Source organism: Berghia stephanieae, chromosome 2 (genome assembly GCF_034508935.2).
Source record: "Berghia stephanieae isolate SIO BIC M18660-M18661 chromosome 2, UCSD_Bste_1.3, whole genome shotgun sequence".
Lineage (NCBI taxonomy): Eukaryota > Metazoa > Mollusca > Gastropoda > Nudibranchia > Aeolidiidae > Berghia > Berghia stephanieae.
In genome coordinates this window covers 26,110,843-26,128,342 of record NC_088361.1, presented here as the reverse complement: position 1 = coordinate 26,128,342, position 17,500 = coordinate 26,110,843, and the positions used below count along the sequence as shown (strand labels likewise).

The window sequence follows — 17,500 nt, the reverse complement described above, 5'->3', positions numbered from 1 at the left end:
ATTACCATCTACGGGGCTATGGGGTCTAGGGGTATGACACTCGTCTTTGGATCAAAAGTTGGTGACTCCACTTTCAAAGAATTCCAATTAAGATAAAGAACAATTAAAATTCCCTTTGATATAATACCAAAAACAGTGAAAATGTAGATACCTTTAGAAATAAATTGAAAACCAAATTATTTAGAAGAGCTTATTTTGACAATTAATAGGCTTTATGTTTTAATTTAGGGTAGATGATATAGTAAAGTGTATGTAAAGAGCTTGTGGATGTAAAGTTTCTGTATGTGGGTTTGAGTGTACAGGTGTATGTGTGCAGACATCTTAGTGTGTATGCTAGTTTATATAGTCGGAGTGACTGTAAAGCGCCATAGAGCACTTGTCAGTGGATTAATGGGCACTATATAAGTATATTATATTATTAATATTTATTATAAAAGATCCTGGGTTTGAGTCCTGCTCTGAGCGGAACATAGTTGAGTCATTGGAAAAGGCTCCTTACTCACATTCTCTCACTGTGCTCAGGTGTAAAATGAGCACATGGCGATTAACAGCTTTGTCTCTGTCGTCATCTCTCATCCTACATAAGTGTTGCTGTTGGCTAGGGACCCCTTGTAAAGTGCTTTGAGCATGTTTAGTGGATAATGCGCAATATAAAAGCTCAAGTTTAAGTTTAAGGTTCACTACTGACCATCTTACTTTCATCCATATTAAATTTGAAGTCTAATCCATTGCACACTCTGCTGATGAAGGGGAAACCCAACACGTACATACCATTTGTCTTTGTAAATTAAACTGAAGCTCAAATTCTATTTGAATAATTTTTTCTTTAACGTGATGGAGAGCTAAATATATACACGGGAGGAAGTTTGTGTATTAACTTCACTCACCATGCTGATGGTATTTGTAGCACATCTCCATTAGCACTTGGAATGCGTTGTTCGTCTTTGAACCACTGGTACAGGAGTGGTGGAGACCCAGTAGCCCTCAGTTCTATGGACAGTGATTCTCCCACTGTGATATTCCACCACAAAGGAAAGGGCTGATGGGTTATATTGACTGGGACTAATTAGAAAGATCGAGGCAAGTAAAAAAGGATGAATAAAAAACAAATGTTATTATAACTTATTCATTAGACTTTTCTGTTAAATATTAATTAAAAATAAAATTTCCTTAAGTTCCTAAATACAGCTTCAGAATTGGCTAAAAGTTGAGCTCAGGAGGTTGAATGACTATTTTTATTCAACCCCAATTCAGCAGCAGAGCAGAGCTGCAAAGTGAGTAAGGCAATACAATAAGACAGATGTATGTCCAAACCTTCAGATTACAAAGCAGAAAATTACTTTGCACCAAACTGCCATTTTGGAACACTTATGAGCCGGAACTTTAATTCAGCCATGTATTGTAAATATTTGATTTTTCTTCATCCTTATATCAAATTGTACTATCTTCACCAACATATTAGAAACCCTTACATCAAAAACTATTTTTACCAACGTATTAGAAACCCTTATATCAAATTGTACCATCTTCACCAACATATCAAAAACCCTTACATCAAATTGTACTATTATCACCAGCGCATCAGAAACAGCAATGTTACTGATCTTTTAGTGGAAATAATGAAGTCTGTAGATAGAGCTATAAAAATTGTGAGAAATAATATAACTGGGAAAACTTTCACTCATAATATTAGACAGGTAAAAGTCCCAATTATGAAATTTTAATTAAACTAAAGGAGAACCTGCAATATTTTCAGAGAAATAAAGGCTGCTACAAAAGACACTCATTTATTTCAAATATTATCCTTCCATTTTGTGGAAAATTGTGGAAACTAACTTCGATCAAGACAAATATTTTGAGCCATCAATGATCATTATCAGTCTACTAATGAAATTTATGGGTGCAACCAAATGAATCTGGCAACAGATCAGCCAGATGGCGTTTCCCAATATCACGACCTATCATAATGGGTACCATCATTTTGTCCTAAAAGAATTTATAAATAATCATTTAGGTCAACGGGTGATAACAATAATAATAATAATAATAATAATAATAATAATAATAATAATAATAATAATAATAATAATAATAATAATAATAATAATATATATTTTATTCATTTTTTAAAAATGGAAATTCGTTTACAAACGTGGCATGCATAAAAATGTATAAACACAAAGTTGAGAATCTATGGCGACAATGTATACATATATATATATATTTTACAAAGTGAAACATGTTGTCCCCATGACCCCTGGATTGAATCCATATGCAAATGCACAAAAATGTAAAAATATACAACCAAGAACCAATAGCAACACTTTATATATTAATTTGATAAATTGAGATAGGCATAACTCTGGCCTTTAGTCCTAACTTGTGTGTGTATATTTAAAAGATAGTATTTAATTTAAATCACAGTTGCGCGTTAAAAATTCGAACACCATGTGGCAAAAATGAATTAAGGTGACATGTTGTCTTTATTTTTATAGATATAAGGCTCCTCCTGGAGAACTTAATATATTTGTGAAGGGGGTGATCGGCATCCTTCATAACTTTCTCCATTTTACTTAGACAAAATCTCTTGAACAGTTCTTCCACATTGGAAATTGGGTGAGTATAACTCCAGGCTTTATCAATTATCCGATAAATTTTCTTAATGTCGCAAATACTGGCATTTCCACACCATGCTGTAGTACAAAAAGTAATAACGGTCTCCAAAACGGATCTATAAAAAAGGGTGCATAGCATTTTGTCTATGTCAAATTCTGAAAGAATTACCCTTAATTAAAAAAAAGGTTTGCAAGTTATGCAATAGATCAATCTGTAAAAGACAGTTTTCTTATTTCTAGATTTACCAGAATTTCTGTGCTCCTTGGTATAAATTGAGCATTGGCTGAACAGAACAATTTTGACCTAAAACCCTATTTTTAAAAAAAAGATTAGATTCAAATGCCAAAGACAAAACACTTTGACGTAAGTCATTACTCTTACCTCTGATACCAAACACCCTAAGAATTGGTTCAATTTGAGCAAGACGAACATACTCAATAAACTGGTGTATGGTCATTTCAAGAGACCTAAGTTTCAACAGAAGTCTCTCTACCCTATCTGGATCTCTGGCATCTTTTTCAATATCTGACCTGTAAAAGTAGTGAATTTTGTTTTGGATTGAAATAATGATATGAAATGATAAAATCGACTCAAAAAGCTGAAAATATCATACAACCTCAACAAAAAATTAGAAAAAAATCAACCCAATAAGCATTGAATGATTATCAATTATGTAAAATATCAGCTTTCCTTTAAGGGAAGAACAATGACTATATTTTTGTTTATGGTTGTATAATATACAGTAATCATTTATATTTAAAGATACAGGAGAAAAATATATAAATTTCTATTGTTTTAGCTCTCAAAATGATGTAATTGATCAATAAAAAAAAGTCTTTAAATCTAAAAACTGACTTTCCCAGACGGAGTCCATTCCCATGGCAACGGTAACCAGATCTATACAAACGATGCATGCTTTCATCCTTCCTAAACATACAGTCGAACACCTGTATAAGACAGAATCCCTCAAGTCCTAATGAAAGTGTTTGCCTTGGATAAGTGTCAGTCATGGACATATGAAACAAAATTCAGTGTCAAAGGAATCATATCTGAGATCCAACCATACAGTCTCATACTGATTCCAAAGTCTGCTCTCTATGTTCGACCCATCTTTCTTGTAATGACTGACAATGACACATTCTATAAGCATAAAAAATAAGGCTGGCTCTATTTCTCCGAACACTCGGGAAAATAAACTTGAACTCTATTTCTCTGAATGGTTGACTAGCCTCCAGTAGCTGATGGGTAATGGACGCGATGTCGATGCAAAAGTAAACGCTCAAACACAGTGGACAGGGAATTCTCACAAATCATCAAGCTAGCGTTTTTTAGGCACATTGTTGATAAAGACAGATATTATCAAAAAGTTGTGCTATCGTGATTACTCCATGATGCATTTACTTTTGCACTTGGTGCTGCACTATCAAAGAGAGAACAGAAGTAAACCTAAATAACAAAGCCAAAGTCTCAAGACGGGAACAGAAGTTGAAAGACAGGATACCACAAACTCAAGATAGAAGTCTAACAGAAAGTTGGGAATAAAAGACAGAGCGCCCTAGCACTGGCACAAGAAAACTAAAAAAAAAATGCATACACATTCATCATTCACACAGACATTCTTGCAAATAACCAAAAAAATCTTGAGAATGGAAAACGTTCAGAGAAATATAGATCAAGTTTATTTTTCCAAGCATTCGGAGAAATAGTCACTTCGTAAAAATAATCCTTGAAAATTATGAGTTTATCACTGTGTATCAGTGGTTATAAGCTGACAGCAATGATTGTTTGTATCTCTTTGGATAGGATCACAATTTATCACAAAGTACTTTCCACCAGATCTTACACTTACAGAGAACCAGCTTTCCAATCCCCATGGGTTGAAAGAGGCAAGAGGGGTCATGAAAAAAAATTCTCATCTGTACATGGAGCACAATGTGTCTTAGATCTATCAACTAAGTTACCAAGAAATGAAGCGAGTAGGAAAGTGCCAGAAGACAACAAAGAATAAAAATGTCACGGCAGCGATGGGGGCTAGAACCCGTGACTTTACTGGTACAACAATTCCGCCTGGTCAGGGAGATCATGACTCTTCCGTATGAGCTATCCACGACCCAAAAAAAAGTTGCTTCAAATTCTAGTCAATCGAGAGCCACTTTTCCCTGACTTCTTGTCAATTAAGTTACCCCTATGGCACAACAGAATATGATCAAAAGGCCCATTCTAATTCTACTCCTGGGGGAGGCCAGTAATGAATTTCCTATATTCGGGAGTTGAAGGTGAAGTGAGTTGAAAAAGTACTGGAAGGTGTTTTCATGATAGTGTTATCATTTATAAATAAATCTATGTTTTTAGATGACAATACAGCATGTTACTTGATAAGCTAAATATTACAACTCCATATTCTAAACAACAGTATGTGAACTAAATTTCACCTGATAAACAACAAAATTATGATGTTGGCACTTACAAAGTATATATACCATCCAACATGTTAGTAAAGCTCCTCCAGCAAGGTTCTTGATTTAGATGCTGTTTAACGCCTAAATATAGATCACCTGGAAGTTGACTCACACTGAGATTGCCAATCTGATTCAACCTTTCCATCTTTTTATAATTTGTATAACATCAAGTTTAAATTACTAGTCATGCATGATCTGAAATATAAAATTGCATAAAAACAGAATGATTTTCTCTATACCTATTTAATTATTTGAAATTGGATTTGAGGGGAGGGAGGGAAGCAAAATCAGACTTCACCTTAATCTAAAAAAAACAAAAACATTTGCTATGATTTTTAACTTCTTACGTAGCCATTTTCCTTTCGATTCTAAAATAATTATGAAGATATATTATCATAATCATAAGATTATATATGTTGTCAAAACAATACAATATAAACTAATAACAGATAACATAAGGTTGACATATTAATATTAGCTTAATTACTTAATGGAAAATATCAAAAGGTCACTAATACTAATAGCATGATGTTACACTTTCACTTACTTTAAACATCAAAAACCAGAAAAAAAAGAACTGTAACTGTTGACTATTGAATGACTGATCGGCTAGATTAGATTTAAATAATAAATAAAACTATCTAGGCTTTTACTCGGATTTTTCTCTTTCGGTCCATTCTATAGAAGTCTAAATTTAGATGTGATATCCTGTTCAAATTTCCCCTCACCCCGACGTGTACTTACATGCAGGTCTGATGTCCGAACCCACTTATAGGCCTAGTTGTTGTTATGGACAATTTTTTACGTCATTGTTTTAGATGTCAATGACAACAATGAGCTCATAAGGAATTTTGCACTTTAAATAAGTGCACCCAAATGACACTGTTCACTGTTAATGTTACTTTTAAAACGTACTTTTAACCAACCGAATGCAATTTTTTCATCGAAATTTCCTCACCAGCAAAAAATAAAGGACTATTAAAATGGTTGAAAGTCGTATAACCTTTAGTTAGAATGTAATAGAGTGTTTATAAAGTCAATATTATACTGGCATTGTAATATCCCTAGTCCTTTGTTTATTGTTTACTTTTCCATTGCACTTTTCCGTTTTGTGATTCGTGGTTCGTGATTCGTATTCGATCACTGCAGTTATACTTTTTAATAAGGAAGTGAAAGCAGAGAGTTTAGAAGCTAACGCTTAGAGAGCTCTCTCTTCCCTCCCGCTCTCCATGACAACAATGCATTTCATTGCGTATCAGCCGAAAAATTGTGTGTCACGAAATAGGCGCGGATCACTGAATGTGTGTTTCGTCTGCTAGAGATCGCTGCTCTTTTTCTTTACTATCGGCTCAGGCTTTATGTGCAAAATCGTACAGATTAGTTTGATTCTCTAGATCAGGTTACGATAACTTTGTAAGATTCTAAAATAAATTACTTATAATAATAATGATGTGTGTGTGTGAGACACACACACACACACACACACAGAGAGAGAGAGAGAGAGAGAGAGAGAGAGAGAGAGAAGGCGGTGGGAGGGGTGAGGGGGGGGGGATAAACTTTGACAAAAAATAAATTTAACTCAACTTTACAGCGAAAATCATGATTTATTTTAAACAAACTTAATAGAAACAAACGACCTTTGTATTTTCACACAAACCATCAATCCTTCTCTCTCTCTCTCTCATCTCTCTCTCTCCTCTCCTCTCTCTCTCCTCTCTCTCTCTCTCTCTCTCTCTCTCTTCTCTCTCTCTCTCTCTCTCCTCTTCTCTCTCTCTCTCTCTCTCTCTCTCCTCTTCTCTCTCTCTCTCTCTCTCTCCTCTCTCTCTCTCTCTCTCTCTCTCTCCTCTCTCTCTCTCTCTCTCTCTCTCTCTCTCTCTCTCTCTCTCTCTCTCTCTCTCTCTCTCTCTCTCTCTCCTCTCTCTCTCTCTCCTCTTCTCTCTCTCTCTCTCTCTCTCTCTCTCTCTCCTCTCTCTCTTCTGTGTGTGTGTGTGTGTGTGTGTGTGTAAGTATGTGTTTAATTAACACACGTATAGTTCAAAATAATATGTACAATGAAAAAATAGTATGCATGACTAAGATGACGTCAAGTTGCGTTGCATAGATTAATGACCACAAGTACAATTAAACATAATGAAGGAGAGAAATACAAAATACATGTACTCTCGTGTAAGTATTGTAGAATCTAATCTAAAACACATTTTATAAACTGAAAAATGGCTCAGTAAAATCACAAAGGGGGACAATGCTGCATCAACACCGATGATTGACAGTGACAGACCAGAATTGATAACCTCGGTATACATCCATTGTCTCCTGAGACAGACGGAAGCCAACAACAACAGGCATACCGGTAAGAAAACAAATCAGCGACATATCAAATCTACACGACATGGCTAAATGTGGCAGCCTTCCTATTTCTATGGGTGGGCTGTTTTTCTGACAGTGTCTGATTCATTAACTGGCATTAGTGAACAAATTAGCTACATAAAAAAGTAAATCACACTTTCCATTTTTGCAACCAAGGCCCATGTGGGGTGGAATGCTTACCACAAGCCGTCTAATGATCCTATTTCTCAGACCAGTAATGTGCAGTGTGGGAGTAATGGCGTCTCTGAATTCCTTTTCCATAATTTCTATGATACAGAGAAGTTCTGAACTTGGTGCACAGAGACCGCCATGGTTACAACCCTGAAGGTTCTTTGCATGCAGGAATACTTGACTCTCCTCTTTGCCAGGGTCCTTGTCACCTTTCAATAAATCTTGACAGTCTGTACACACATGGGGCATTAATTTGACTGCAACATACCCAGATATGCAAGTTGTTACATTCTGTTCATTTGGTATTAGGGATTGCATAGTTGATGGCAACATCAGCTGTCTAATTTCCTGTGGAACATCTTGTTGAAGGCGTGTCTTGACTGCCACTGAAACAGGAAGCATCAAAAGGTTCTTCACATAAAACATTTCGTCTGTACAGTGCATCAGCTGACTTGTCATCCAAATCAGCACGCCTGCAGTTGATGACCCAACGCCTGGACCTGTAAAAAATAACTAACGCAGTTCAATATTGGATCTAGATCTATTATTAGTAATTAATTGAGAGCTAGGTCTGATTAAGAGTTAATTTTATACATAAAAGCACATACTAATTGGCCGAGAGAGACTAGATGTATGCTTCTCTTTAGATAAACTTCTAAAAAACTAAGCTCACTTCATTGAGATTACTACTGTACTAGAATCTAGACATAGGCATCACAAGTCTAGTCAATGTACATCCTATCTAGTCATCCCTCTAAAGCTCTTTGAGCATATTTATTGGATATTGCGCTATATAAAAGCTCAATTATTTTAAGCTTAAATCCACTGGCACAACATATATGGCTAAAATTCAATGCCGTGTAGCTACACCGTCGCCCCCTACCCTTTACTGTGTTTTAAATCAACCACATCTGCTATTATGGAAAAGGAGAAGAAGAAGATGAAGAAGAAGAAGATAATGGCTAGCCTCACCCCCAACAGAGCCACCTTTAAGGGTCACAGTCACGGTGCAGTAGATTAGAACTGGATCAGAAATCTAATGTTCATTTTCTCTTGTAACACAATCTAGACGTGTTAATATAGAAATATAGTTATTTGTTAAGGTTAATAGATTAAAGTTTAATTTTCTCACCTTTCAGGATCCTTTGGGAAACGGAAGAAACCTAAATCTGGTCTCTTGTGTCGAGAATTTGAACAATTGATACCGGAACACCACTGGCATTTGTTATGTGTTGTCGGCGTCGGCGCCATCTTAGCTCATTGTTGTACGCGCTTATTTCCACGATCAGCTGTTGACCCAGATACGGGCTTTTTGGCTAGAGAGAGCTCTCGAAGCGTTAGCTATACAATCTCTCTGGTGAAAGCCACAGATTATTAGGCTACTCACTACTCAGAGACGTCTTGTAGTCTGTGGTATAAGCCTTGGATCGTGAAAAGTGAAAATAATAAAGAAAGAGTGATAATGATAAATGGAGAGCAGCGTGAACAGTATGTAAGACCTCAATGATGGAGAGGCTACGGATAGAGACAACAATGACAATGGACGTTTCGGTTACAAACCCTTCGTCAGCACAACAATAAACATTGAAAACAAATAAAATGAAATGGAGTATAAATTGTGTCGTCTGTAATCAACGATGGTTGGGGTGTGAGAATAAAGCGTTAGCATGGCGTGGGTTTGTGAGTAGAGAGTCCCAAGGGTGTGATAGAAATTATAATATAAAGCCAGTGAGAGACATGAACTTTCAAGAAAATAATGGAAGCTAAAAGACATAACAGAAATATAATAGTAGAAGTAGTAGTAATAGAAGAAATAGTAGTAGTAGTAGTTGTGCGGCTATGTGGTCAAGTGGTATGACACTCGCCTTCGGATCGGAAGGTCTTGGGTTCGAGCCTCGCTCAGCGCATAGTTGAGTTCTTGGAGAAGGCTCTTTACGCACATTCTCTCACCGTACTCAGGTGTAAAATGAGTACCTGGCCGTTAACAGTGTTGTCTCTGTCCGAAAAAAATGTAATATCGCCTAACAGGCGTCATGTCCCGTCTTAATAAATATCAAGTGTTGCTGTTGGCAGCAGCCTCTTATGGTTCTCACACTACTATGTTATGACGATCGACCCAATCAGCAAAGTCCGGTCCGCATTCGTGCACCGTCGCGAACCCGCCGTGTAGCATCGTCACAACACACCTTTCGACTAGATGCTCTGCCGTCTCGGGTTCTTGCCCACAGCGGGTACATATTGGACAGGTAGTAAGACCCCACCGATGTAACGCACTTGCCGTTAGGCAGCTCCTCGACCGAAGCCGATTCGCAGCCACCCAATGTCTCCTCTTACTGGTATCAAAGCCTGGCAACTTCTCACCAAGCTTAGAGGAATGTAGGTCCCCACCCCCACGAGGGATGGAATTCGTCCAAACCGACCTCCATCTAGTATGTGCAGCTCTGTCCGTAGTCAGGGATTCTGCGTACAAGGGTTGTCGGGACTTATTTCGGCTCGAAACGGGGGCACCGTCCATTATGCGCATCAGAGGGGTATCCCCATTCCCTCTCTCTTTGATCTTACTCAGCCAGTTTCCCGTAATCGTCTCCCTCAGGACATCGGGGGGCTGGATCGCTGCCATTATCGGGCCCCATTCTCTATGGGTTGTTGCTAGCGTTCCTGACACTATGTGCATCGACTTGCGAAGTTTTACACCCACCTTCTCAACGTTTCTGCTTCTGCCCCACACTGGAGCGCAATACTCCGCGGTGGAATAGCATAGTGCCAAGGCGGACGTTCTCAGGAGCGCTTGGCTATCGCCCCAAGTCGATCCCGCTAGCTTCCTCAGAAGGCTATTCCGCTTCTCTATCTTCCGGGCACCCTGGTAGGTAAGGCTGCGATCCAACGTCACCCCTAAATATTTTGGATGCGGCTCATATGGGACATTCAGTTTGCGGGTGTGCCATGCACTGCATAAGTGAAATGCAGTGGCCACGGTTTTTGAAGTGTTCGAAGTAGGATTTGAGTCTGGTGACGTCCTCGCTGAGTACGCTCTCGAGACGGGTCCACACTTTACTCTGAGTAACGAGTGCCCAGTCGTCCGCGTATCCCAGACTCAGGGAGGAAGTGTTCGGCATATCGCTAATGTAAACGTTAAACAACATTGGCGCAAGTACCGACCCCAGGGGACCCCATTCTTCAATTTCCTTACTTTGCTCGTGGCGTCTTCCAGCGCGACGTGGAATTGCCTTTCCCCTAAGATCGAAGAGAACAACTTCAAGGTCTTTTTGCACCTTATGATTTTTTGCAAGTTTGAATATCAACCCTTCGCACCAGACCGTATCGTACGCCGCTGATAGGTCTATAAAGACAGCACCTGTTTGCTGTTTTCTCTCAAACCCGTGCTCAATATGCTCTGTAAGGGCAATGACCTGCTCCGTGGTGCACCTCCCTTCCCTGAAGCCCGCCTGCTCGGGTGGCAGGGCAGCGTCTAGGACCGGCCCCCATCGGTTTAATAGAACACGCTCCAACAATTTGTAAAGACAGCTCAGCAGCGATATGGGTCTGTAACTGTCGGCCTCCTTCGCCGGTTTCCCTGGCTTTAGGATGGCAACTATCTTCGTATGCTTCCACACTTGTGGAAGCTTTCCTTTTGCAAGGACGTCGGACATTGCCTCTGCCAGCCAGGCACGTGCCCTGGGGCCCAGATGCGTCACCATATCGGGATATACACCATCTATCCCTGCGGCTTTGCCGTTCTTCACATCGCTAATGGCTACACCCACTTCTCGGGGACTGAACGGGGCCGTCCAGTCCGACTCCTCCGCAGGTAACGATTCCAAAATCGTACGGTACGCCTTGCGGACACCGCGCTCAAAAGCCTGATTAGGGACCCGTTTGCTACGGTTCTTAATGTTCTTGGCAATTTTGTCTGCCTCACACTCCGGTGCAGCCTTCGCGTAATTCCGGTCTGGGTCCAATTTCTTTATCAGACGCCAAGCGTGGCGGCTGGAGTGTGTAAAGTCGAGACTTTCCACGGTCTCCTGCCACCGTTGCTTTTTTCCCTCTGCCAGAGACTGAAGTAGTCCTGGGACTGGGTCTGCTGGTACTCTCGGTACAGCTCTTCCGACTCTGCTGTCCAGCAAGGGTGTAGAATTTCCGTTTGCTCCGTGGAATAGAACGTTGAGCGCTCTTAACCAGTAGCCTGCTAAATCTGGTTATATTCTCGGACTTGGGAGGAATGGCAGGGCAAACCTGCCCGATATAGGAACTGAATTCCTTCCAGTCAGCCTTCCTGAAGTTCCATCTGCAAAGTGGGAGAGACTGCACCCTCGGTATTGTCACCCCAGCTGTGACAAGAACCGGCCTGTGCTGGCTATGCGGAAAGTCCCCGAGGACTGTTCGCTTCACCTGCAGCGGTTCACCGTTCGCGCCTTTCGTAACGAGGGTGAGGTCTGGAGTATACTCCTTCTTATGGCGGTTATCCCTGAAGGTACCCTTGGCTGTAGGATCGTACACTAGGTGTAGATCATTACAGTCCATCCATGAGCGGAGTTGTCTTCCTGTCTCGTTGCAGTCTCGGTAGCCCCATTCGTGATGGTGGCTATTAAAGTCTCCCAGACAGATGGAAGGATGGCTGACCACCGGTACCGGTGGTGTAGTCCAAGTCGCTCTAGGTGGTTTGTAGATATTATGCAAACACAGTCCACCTACTTCCACGGAAATTCGGTTCACCCAATTGCTGTCCGTTACGCTCTCAATGACTCTTACCTTCGATGGCTCTTTAGCGTAAACGCTAACACCTCCTTTGAGCCTCGAAGTGTCCTCGCGTTGGACCACCGTATAGCCTGGGATCTGGAATCGGAAGATTGCTCGCCTGAGTAAAGGTGGGTCTCCTGTAACAGTAGGATGTCTACGCGATGGGCGGCCAGTAGCTTTGATTAAAGCTCATTTTTCGCCATACTCTGGCTCTCGACATTCAGGGACAATATGTGCGTCCGGTCGCTATCCCCGCCGTCGTATTTTCCGATCGGCAGGCCGAGAATCGATTGTGTGGAGGGACGCTTGCTTTTTTCTCGAACGTGCCAACGACCCTGGCGACACGAACGCGGTATTATTTGGCTAGGCGGCAGACCGCTTCGCCATTGACTGAACTGATTTGGAACCTTCATGAACATAGTAGTGTGGCGCCCGGGATAGCGGCTGCTATTCGGGCACCGGGTTGGATCAAATTTAGTCACACACCGGGGCGAGCAGCTCATGTGGCTCGTTGGCTCGATACCCGGTATGGTCTCGTGACGATCAACCGGGATTTACACCTTTGCCCTCCCGTGTGCTCAAGCCCCCTCACCAGCTGCAAGGTAAAGATCCACGAGGGGGGCTGTTGGCCAGGGACCCCTTGTAAAGCGCTTTGAGCACGTTAAGTGGATATTGCTCTATATAAAAGCTCATGTTAGTAGTAGTAGTAGCGTCCTACATTTTAAATGTTGCTGTGGCCATGGACCCCTTGTGAAGCGCTTTGAGCACGTTAGTAGATATTGCGCTATATAAAAGCTCCAATAATAATAATAATAATAATAATAATAATAATAATAATAATAATAATAATAATAATAATAATAATAATAATAATAATAATAATAATACCTACTATTTATCTATCCCTCTAACTAATGGTTATCTACTTATTCTTCTATCTTTCCAGCTATCTATCGTTTTCATCGGTTATTGTATATATTCGTCTACTTATTCTCTCTCTCTCTCTCTCTCTCTCTCTCTCTCTCTCTCTCTCTCTCTCTCTCTCTCTCCACAACCCTCCATTTATCTATCTATCTATCTATCTATCTATCTATCTATCTATCTATCTATCTATCTATCTATCTATCTATCTATCTATCCATCTATCTATCTATCTATCTATCTATCTATCTATCTATCTATCTATCTATCTATCTATCTATCTATCTATCTATCTATCTATCTACTTGACTTAGATGCCTTTCGCGTCTCGACCGAAAGATCGGGTCGCCTTGGCTGTTTCCAGTATTTCCTTTGTGAGGTGTCTCCAATATTGCCGGTCCTCTGCTAGGGTTCTCAGATTTTCAAGGTCCCCTGCCGTTATGAGACTAATGCTTTGTCCAAGTGTTGTGAGGTTTTTGTTTAGGATCACAGGGAGTGTTGTGATCGGTCTTCCTCTGATAAGGTTCCCGTGTTTTTGGAAGTATCCCGACATGGCTTGGTTAGCTGGTATGTTTTTGTCCCTGCGTAGTATGTGGCCGAAAAGTTGCCATCGTTGTTGTAAAATGTCAAGGGAGATTGGTCTTTCTTTTGTGATCTTATAGAGTGATTCATTTGAGATCTTTTTTGGGTATTTGATGTCCAGTACCCTTCTTAGCTGTGTGCGATGGAAGGCATCCAGATGTTCTTCTTCGGATTTTGTCAACGCCCAAGTGCCGCAGTTATACAGAAGTACCGGTTTTACAAGAGCACGGTACAGTTTCAGTTTGGTTTTTCTCTTTATTTTGTCACCTCTAATCCATACATTGGTGAGTTTACTGAGTGCGGCGTTTGATAGCTGTTTTCTTCTTTGTACATCCTCGGTGTCTCCAATTAGTGAGCCGACTTTCTTTGTTCTTTTCCATTCCTCTTTGTTCCTCAATATTGTTGTAAATTCGGTTTTATTGGCATTGACTTGGAGGTTATATTTCATGAGGGTATTTTGTATGATGTCTATATTTGCTGGTGTTGATCCAATAAAATCGACATCATCTGCATAGGCGATTTCTCTAGGGATTGCATTCTCAATATGAGTCGTTGGTTTTGGAATGAATTTTCGAACTTCTTTCAGAGCGTGTTCTAAGTATATTGTGAACAGAATCGGGCTCAGACTATCTCCTTGGGGGGTCCCGATGTTACTTTCGAACTGCGTCTTTTTTGTGGCCCCGTATATCCTTGGTTGTATCTTTGTGTTGCTGAGGAGAAATCGGATTATTCGGAGCTCGTCTTCGTCTACTATGTCTGTTAATATCTCCAAAAGTTTTCCTCTGTCGATCGTATCAAAGGCTGCGGACATATCGATTCCGGTTATTGTTATGGATATGTTTTCTTTGAGTGCCTTTGCTGCCAACCATTTATGTGTCCATACAACGTCCGATGTGCTTCGGTCTTGGCGAAACCCGCTTTGGCTATGCGATAGATATTTTTCTGTTTTCGGTCTGATTCTGTTGAGGACAATAGTTGACAGTGTTTTTCTTATGGTATTCAGTAATGTTATTGGGCGCAGGTTGTTTACGGGTCCTTTCGTTTTTCCTGGTTTTTGTATTGTAATTAGGACACCGCTGTTTATGTCCCAGTCTTTGTGTGTTGAGAATGTTTTGTTCATTATGTTTGCAATGCTCAGATCCAGGGAGAGGGTACCGCATTCCAGCAATTCAGCGGGAATTTCATCTTCGCCTGGGGATCTGTTATTGTTTAGGCACTTTATGCTATTTCTAACTTCAGTTGTTGTGATGCGGTTGTTTAGGTCTCTAGGGTTTCCTGAGAAGGGCGATATTTGTGAGACTTGTTTGTGAAATTTCTGCTGGAAGTGGTCAGTTACAATGTCAAGGATATCGTTGGGATTTGTTGTCTGTTTGCCAAATTTATCCTGTAGTTTTGGGTTCTCGAATGGTTTTCGGTTCAGAGATTTCGTCGCTTTGAACATAGACGATGCGTTAGTATTGGACTTTTCTATGTCTTCCACTTTTTTGTCTAATTCCTCGTTTCTGTGTTTTATTGTAAGTGATCGAATTGAATGCAGTATTTTGTTTCGGTCCGTTTTCAGGTTCATTATTTCTTCCGAGTCTTTCGTGTTTTGTATCCTGATCCTAAGTTCTTTTTGTTGCCGCGATAGATCGTTAATAGCGATGTTAGGCGTTCGATTTGGTTTTTTCTTAGTTGTATTAATAGAGCCTGCACTTTCTTCCCCCGCATATTTCATTGCCGCTTGCGTCTCTTTCCATTCATTGTTTGGATTGCTGTTTTGCTTTATTTTCCATAGACTTGAGTTAAGTTCATATTGGTAATGAATGCGACATTCTCGCTCATTTACTATTTTTGCCGTGTTTATTTTGACTGCCGTTTTACCTTTCTGTCTTCGTTGTCTGTACACATTTATGTTGAAATTCGTTTTTACAAGTTTGTGATCGGATGTTAGCAGTGTACCACCGTATGATCGCGAGTTGGTTGAGTAGTGTTTATGGCGCTGTCGACATATGATATAGTCTATTTGGTTGTGTATTGTTATCATTTTGTCTTGGGTTGGGTCTTTCCTTTGTCCTACCCATGTTGTCTGGTGTCTTGATGGGTGGTTGAAAGCACTGTTTGTTATGAAAAGTTTTCTCTGTTCACAGAACTGGACTAATTTTTCTCCGTTATCGTTACGTTTTCCTTTTGAGTATGATCCTAAGCATAGTGTGTCACTGTCGAGACGTTTTCCTACTTTGGCATTAAAATCTCCAGCAATTATTAATATTGATTTGTTTCCTATTTTGTTCAGTGTATCGTCTAGGTCTTTGTAAAATTTATCAGTTTCCTCTGGGTATTGTTTTGCGCGTTGACTTGTTGGTGCGTAAACATTTACGATTGAGATAGTGAACGTCTTCTTACCGTGATCGTCTTTGTTATTGTTATTCTGGTTCCTTGAATTGATCTTACACTTAAGCTCAAGAACACATATTCTGTCCGAAACATTCCATTCGTCACTAGTCAAATCCCTGCAGTTTTTATTTATGAGAAATCCACCACCATAGTGAGGTGAACTGGAAGCAAAGCACAGCAGTCTGTGACCATTTATTGTTTGGTCGACTCCATCTTGGATCTTCGTCTCTTGTAAACACAACACATCGATTTTATAACTTTCTAAATCTTGACACAGTTGTTCCTTTCGAATGTTACTTTTAATAGATCTTAAGTTAAAAGTTCCAATATTAAGATTAGTCCACATCACGTAAAAATTAAAGATTCCACACAGTGAATAAATGGAAACATAAGACTATCCACTGAGCCGAAGCTCAATGTCAACAGGTGTCAGCCATGTTGTCCGGCTGTCTATCTAACAACAAATCTTTAAAAGTCAAAGGCTTTTTTGTTTATCAACCGACCTCTTTCGGATATTTTTGTTAAAAATAAATTAATGTATCATTTCTATGACACTCAGATCTATGTAAGCGATATCCCTAGTAATTGATTATCCGTGTTGAGGACTGTATTAGAATTAGAGATGTTAAATGCTGGATGGAAATTAACAAGTTAAAGCTGAACAATGAAAAGACAGGTGATGGTGTGTGGTAGAAAAAGTGTTTTGAAAGATGGTTTTCTGAAGTTTACTCTAAACATAAATGGGCGCACAATTAACCTCTCAACGGGTGTGAAAAACCTCGGGGTAATGCTTGATCAACATATGACTATGCAGGCATAGTTTGATTTTCTCTCTATGTAGAAGTTTGACAATAGGCTTAAAAAGAATTGCGTCCGTTAGACCGTTCCTCACAAGGAAAGTAACATGCAAACTAATAACATATTTCTTACTATCTAAAATAGATTACTGTAACTCGTTAATCTTGAATGTAAGCAACGATAAAATATCACGCCTGCAAAGTATCCAGAATGCGGCTGCTAAATTGATTTTAAGAAAAAAAGAGAATATCCTACTCGTTGCCACTTTTGGATGAGCTGCATTAGTTACCAATTAAAGTGAGAATCGAATTCAAATAGGAGTATTGTGCTACAAGTGCCTTAATGATCAAGCACCAGTGTATATAACTGAATTTTTAGAAACTTATAAGCCAACAAGAAGTCTACGCTATGCACTAGATTCATGACCGTCATGACTAGATTCTACAAAACGAATTGTTTCAAATGAATATAAA

The 17,500-nt window shown here is 39.8% G+C and overlaps 2 protein-coding genes across 7 annotated transcripts in view; both read right to left on the bottom strand.

Moving 5' to 3' along the window:
* Positions 1–6,222, bottom strand: part of LOC144964582 (mucosa-associated lymphoid tissue lymphoma translocation protein 1-like) — a 24,788-nt gene extending 18,566 nt beyond the window's left edge. Inside the window, exons 1-4 of one of the 6 annotated variants that reach the window (XM_078899019.1) lie at positions 6,124–6,222; positions 5,084–5,270; positions 2,998–3,146; positions 888–1,062 (exon numbers count right to left, since the gene is read on the bottom strand). In XM_078899019.1, coding sequence (XP_078755145.1) covers positions 888–1,062; positions 2,998–3,146; positions 5,084–5,220 — 461 coding nt within the window. In that variant the 5' untranslated portion in view covers positions 5,221–5,270; positions 6,124–6,222. Of the gene's footprint in view, positions 1–887; positions 1,063–2,997; positions 3,147–5,083; positions 5,271–5,622; positions 5,749–5,819 lie in introns of those variants that run through there. The other 5 variants (XM_078899020.1, XM_078899017.1, XM_078899018.1 and 2 more) reach the window with 5 other exon arrangements.
* A 1,583-nt stretch (positions 6,223–7,805) lies between these two features.
* LOC144964580 (52 kDa repressor of the inhibitor of the protein kinase-like) lies at positions 7,806–8,964 on the bottom strand. The gene is made up of 2 exons (XM_078899012.1): positions 8,746–8,964; positions 7,806–8,113 (listed from the first exon to the last, which is right to left on the bottom strand). Exons 1-2 carry the CDS (start codon positions 8,862–8,864, stop codon positions 7,954–7,956), a joined length of 279 nt encoding a protein of 92 aa, XP_078755138.1. The 5' UTR covers positions 8,865–8,964; the 3' UTR covers positions 7,806–7,953.
* Between the last annotated feature and the right edge of the window lie 8,536 nt (positions 8,965–17,500).

Coding starts and splice junctions, on each gene's coding strand:
- LOC144964580 (XM_078899012.1), bottom strand. CDS start 8,864: ATGGCGCCGACGCCGACAACACATAACAAATGCCAGTGGTGTTCCGGT. Junction 8,114..8,745: donor TTCCCAAAGGATCCTGAAAG/GTGAGAAAATTA, acceptor TATTTTTTACAG/GTCCAGGCGTTGGGTCATCA.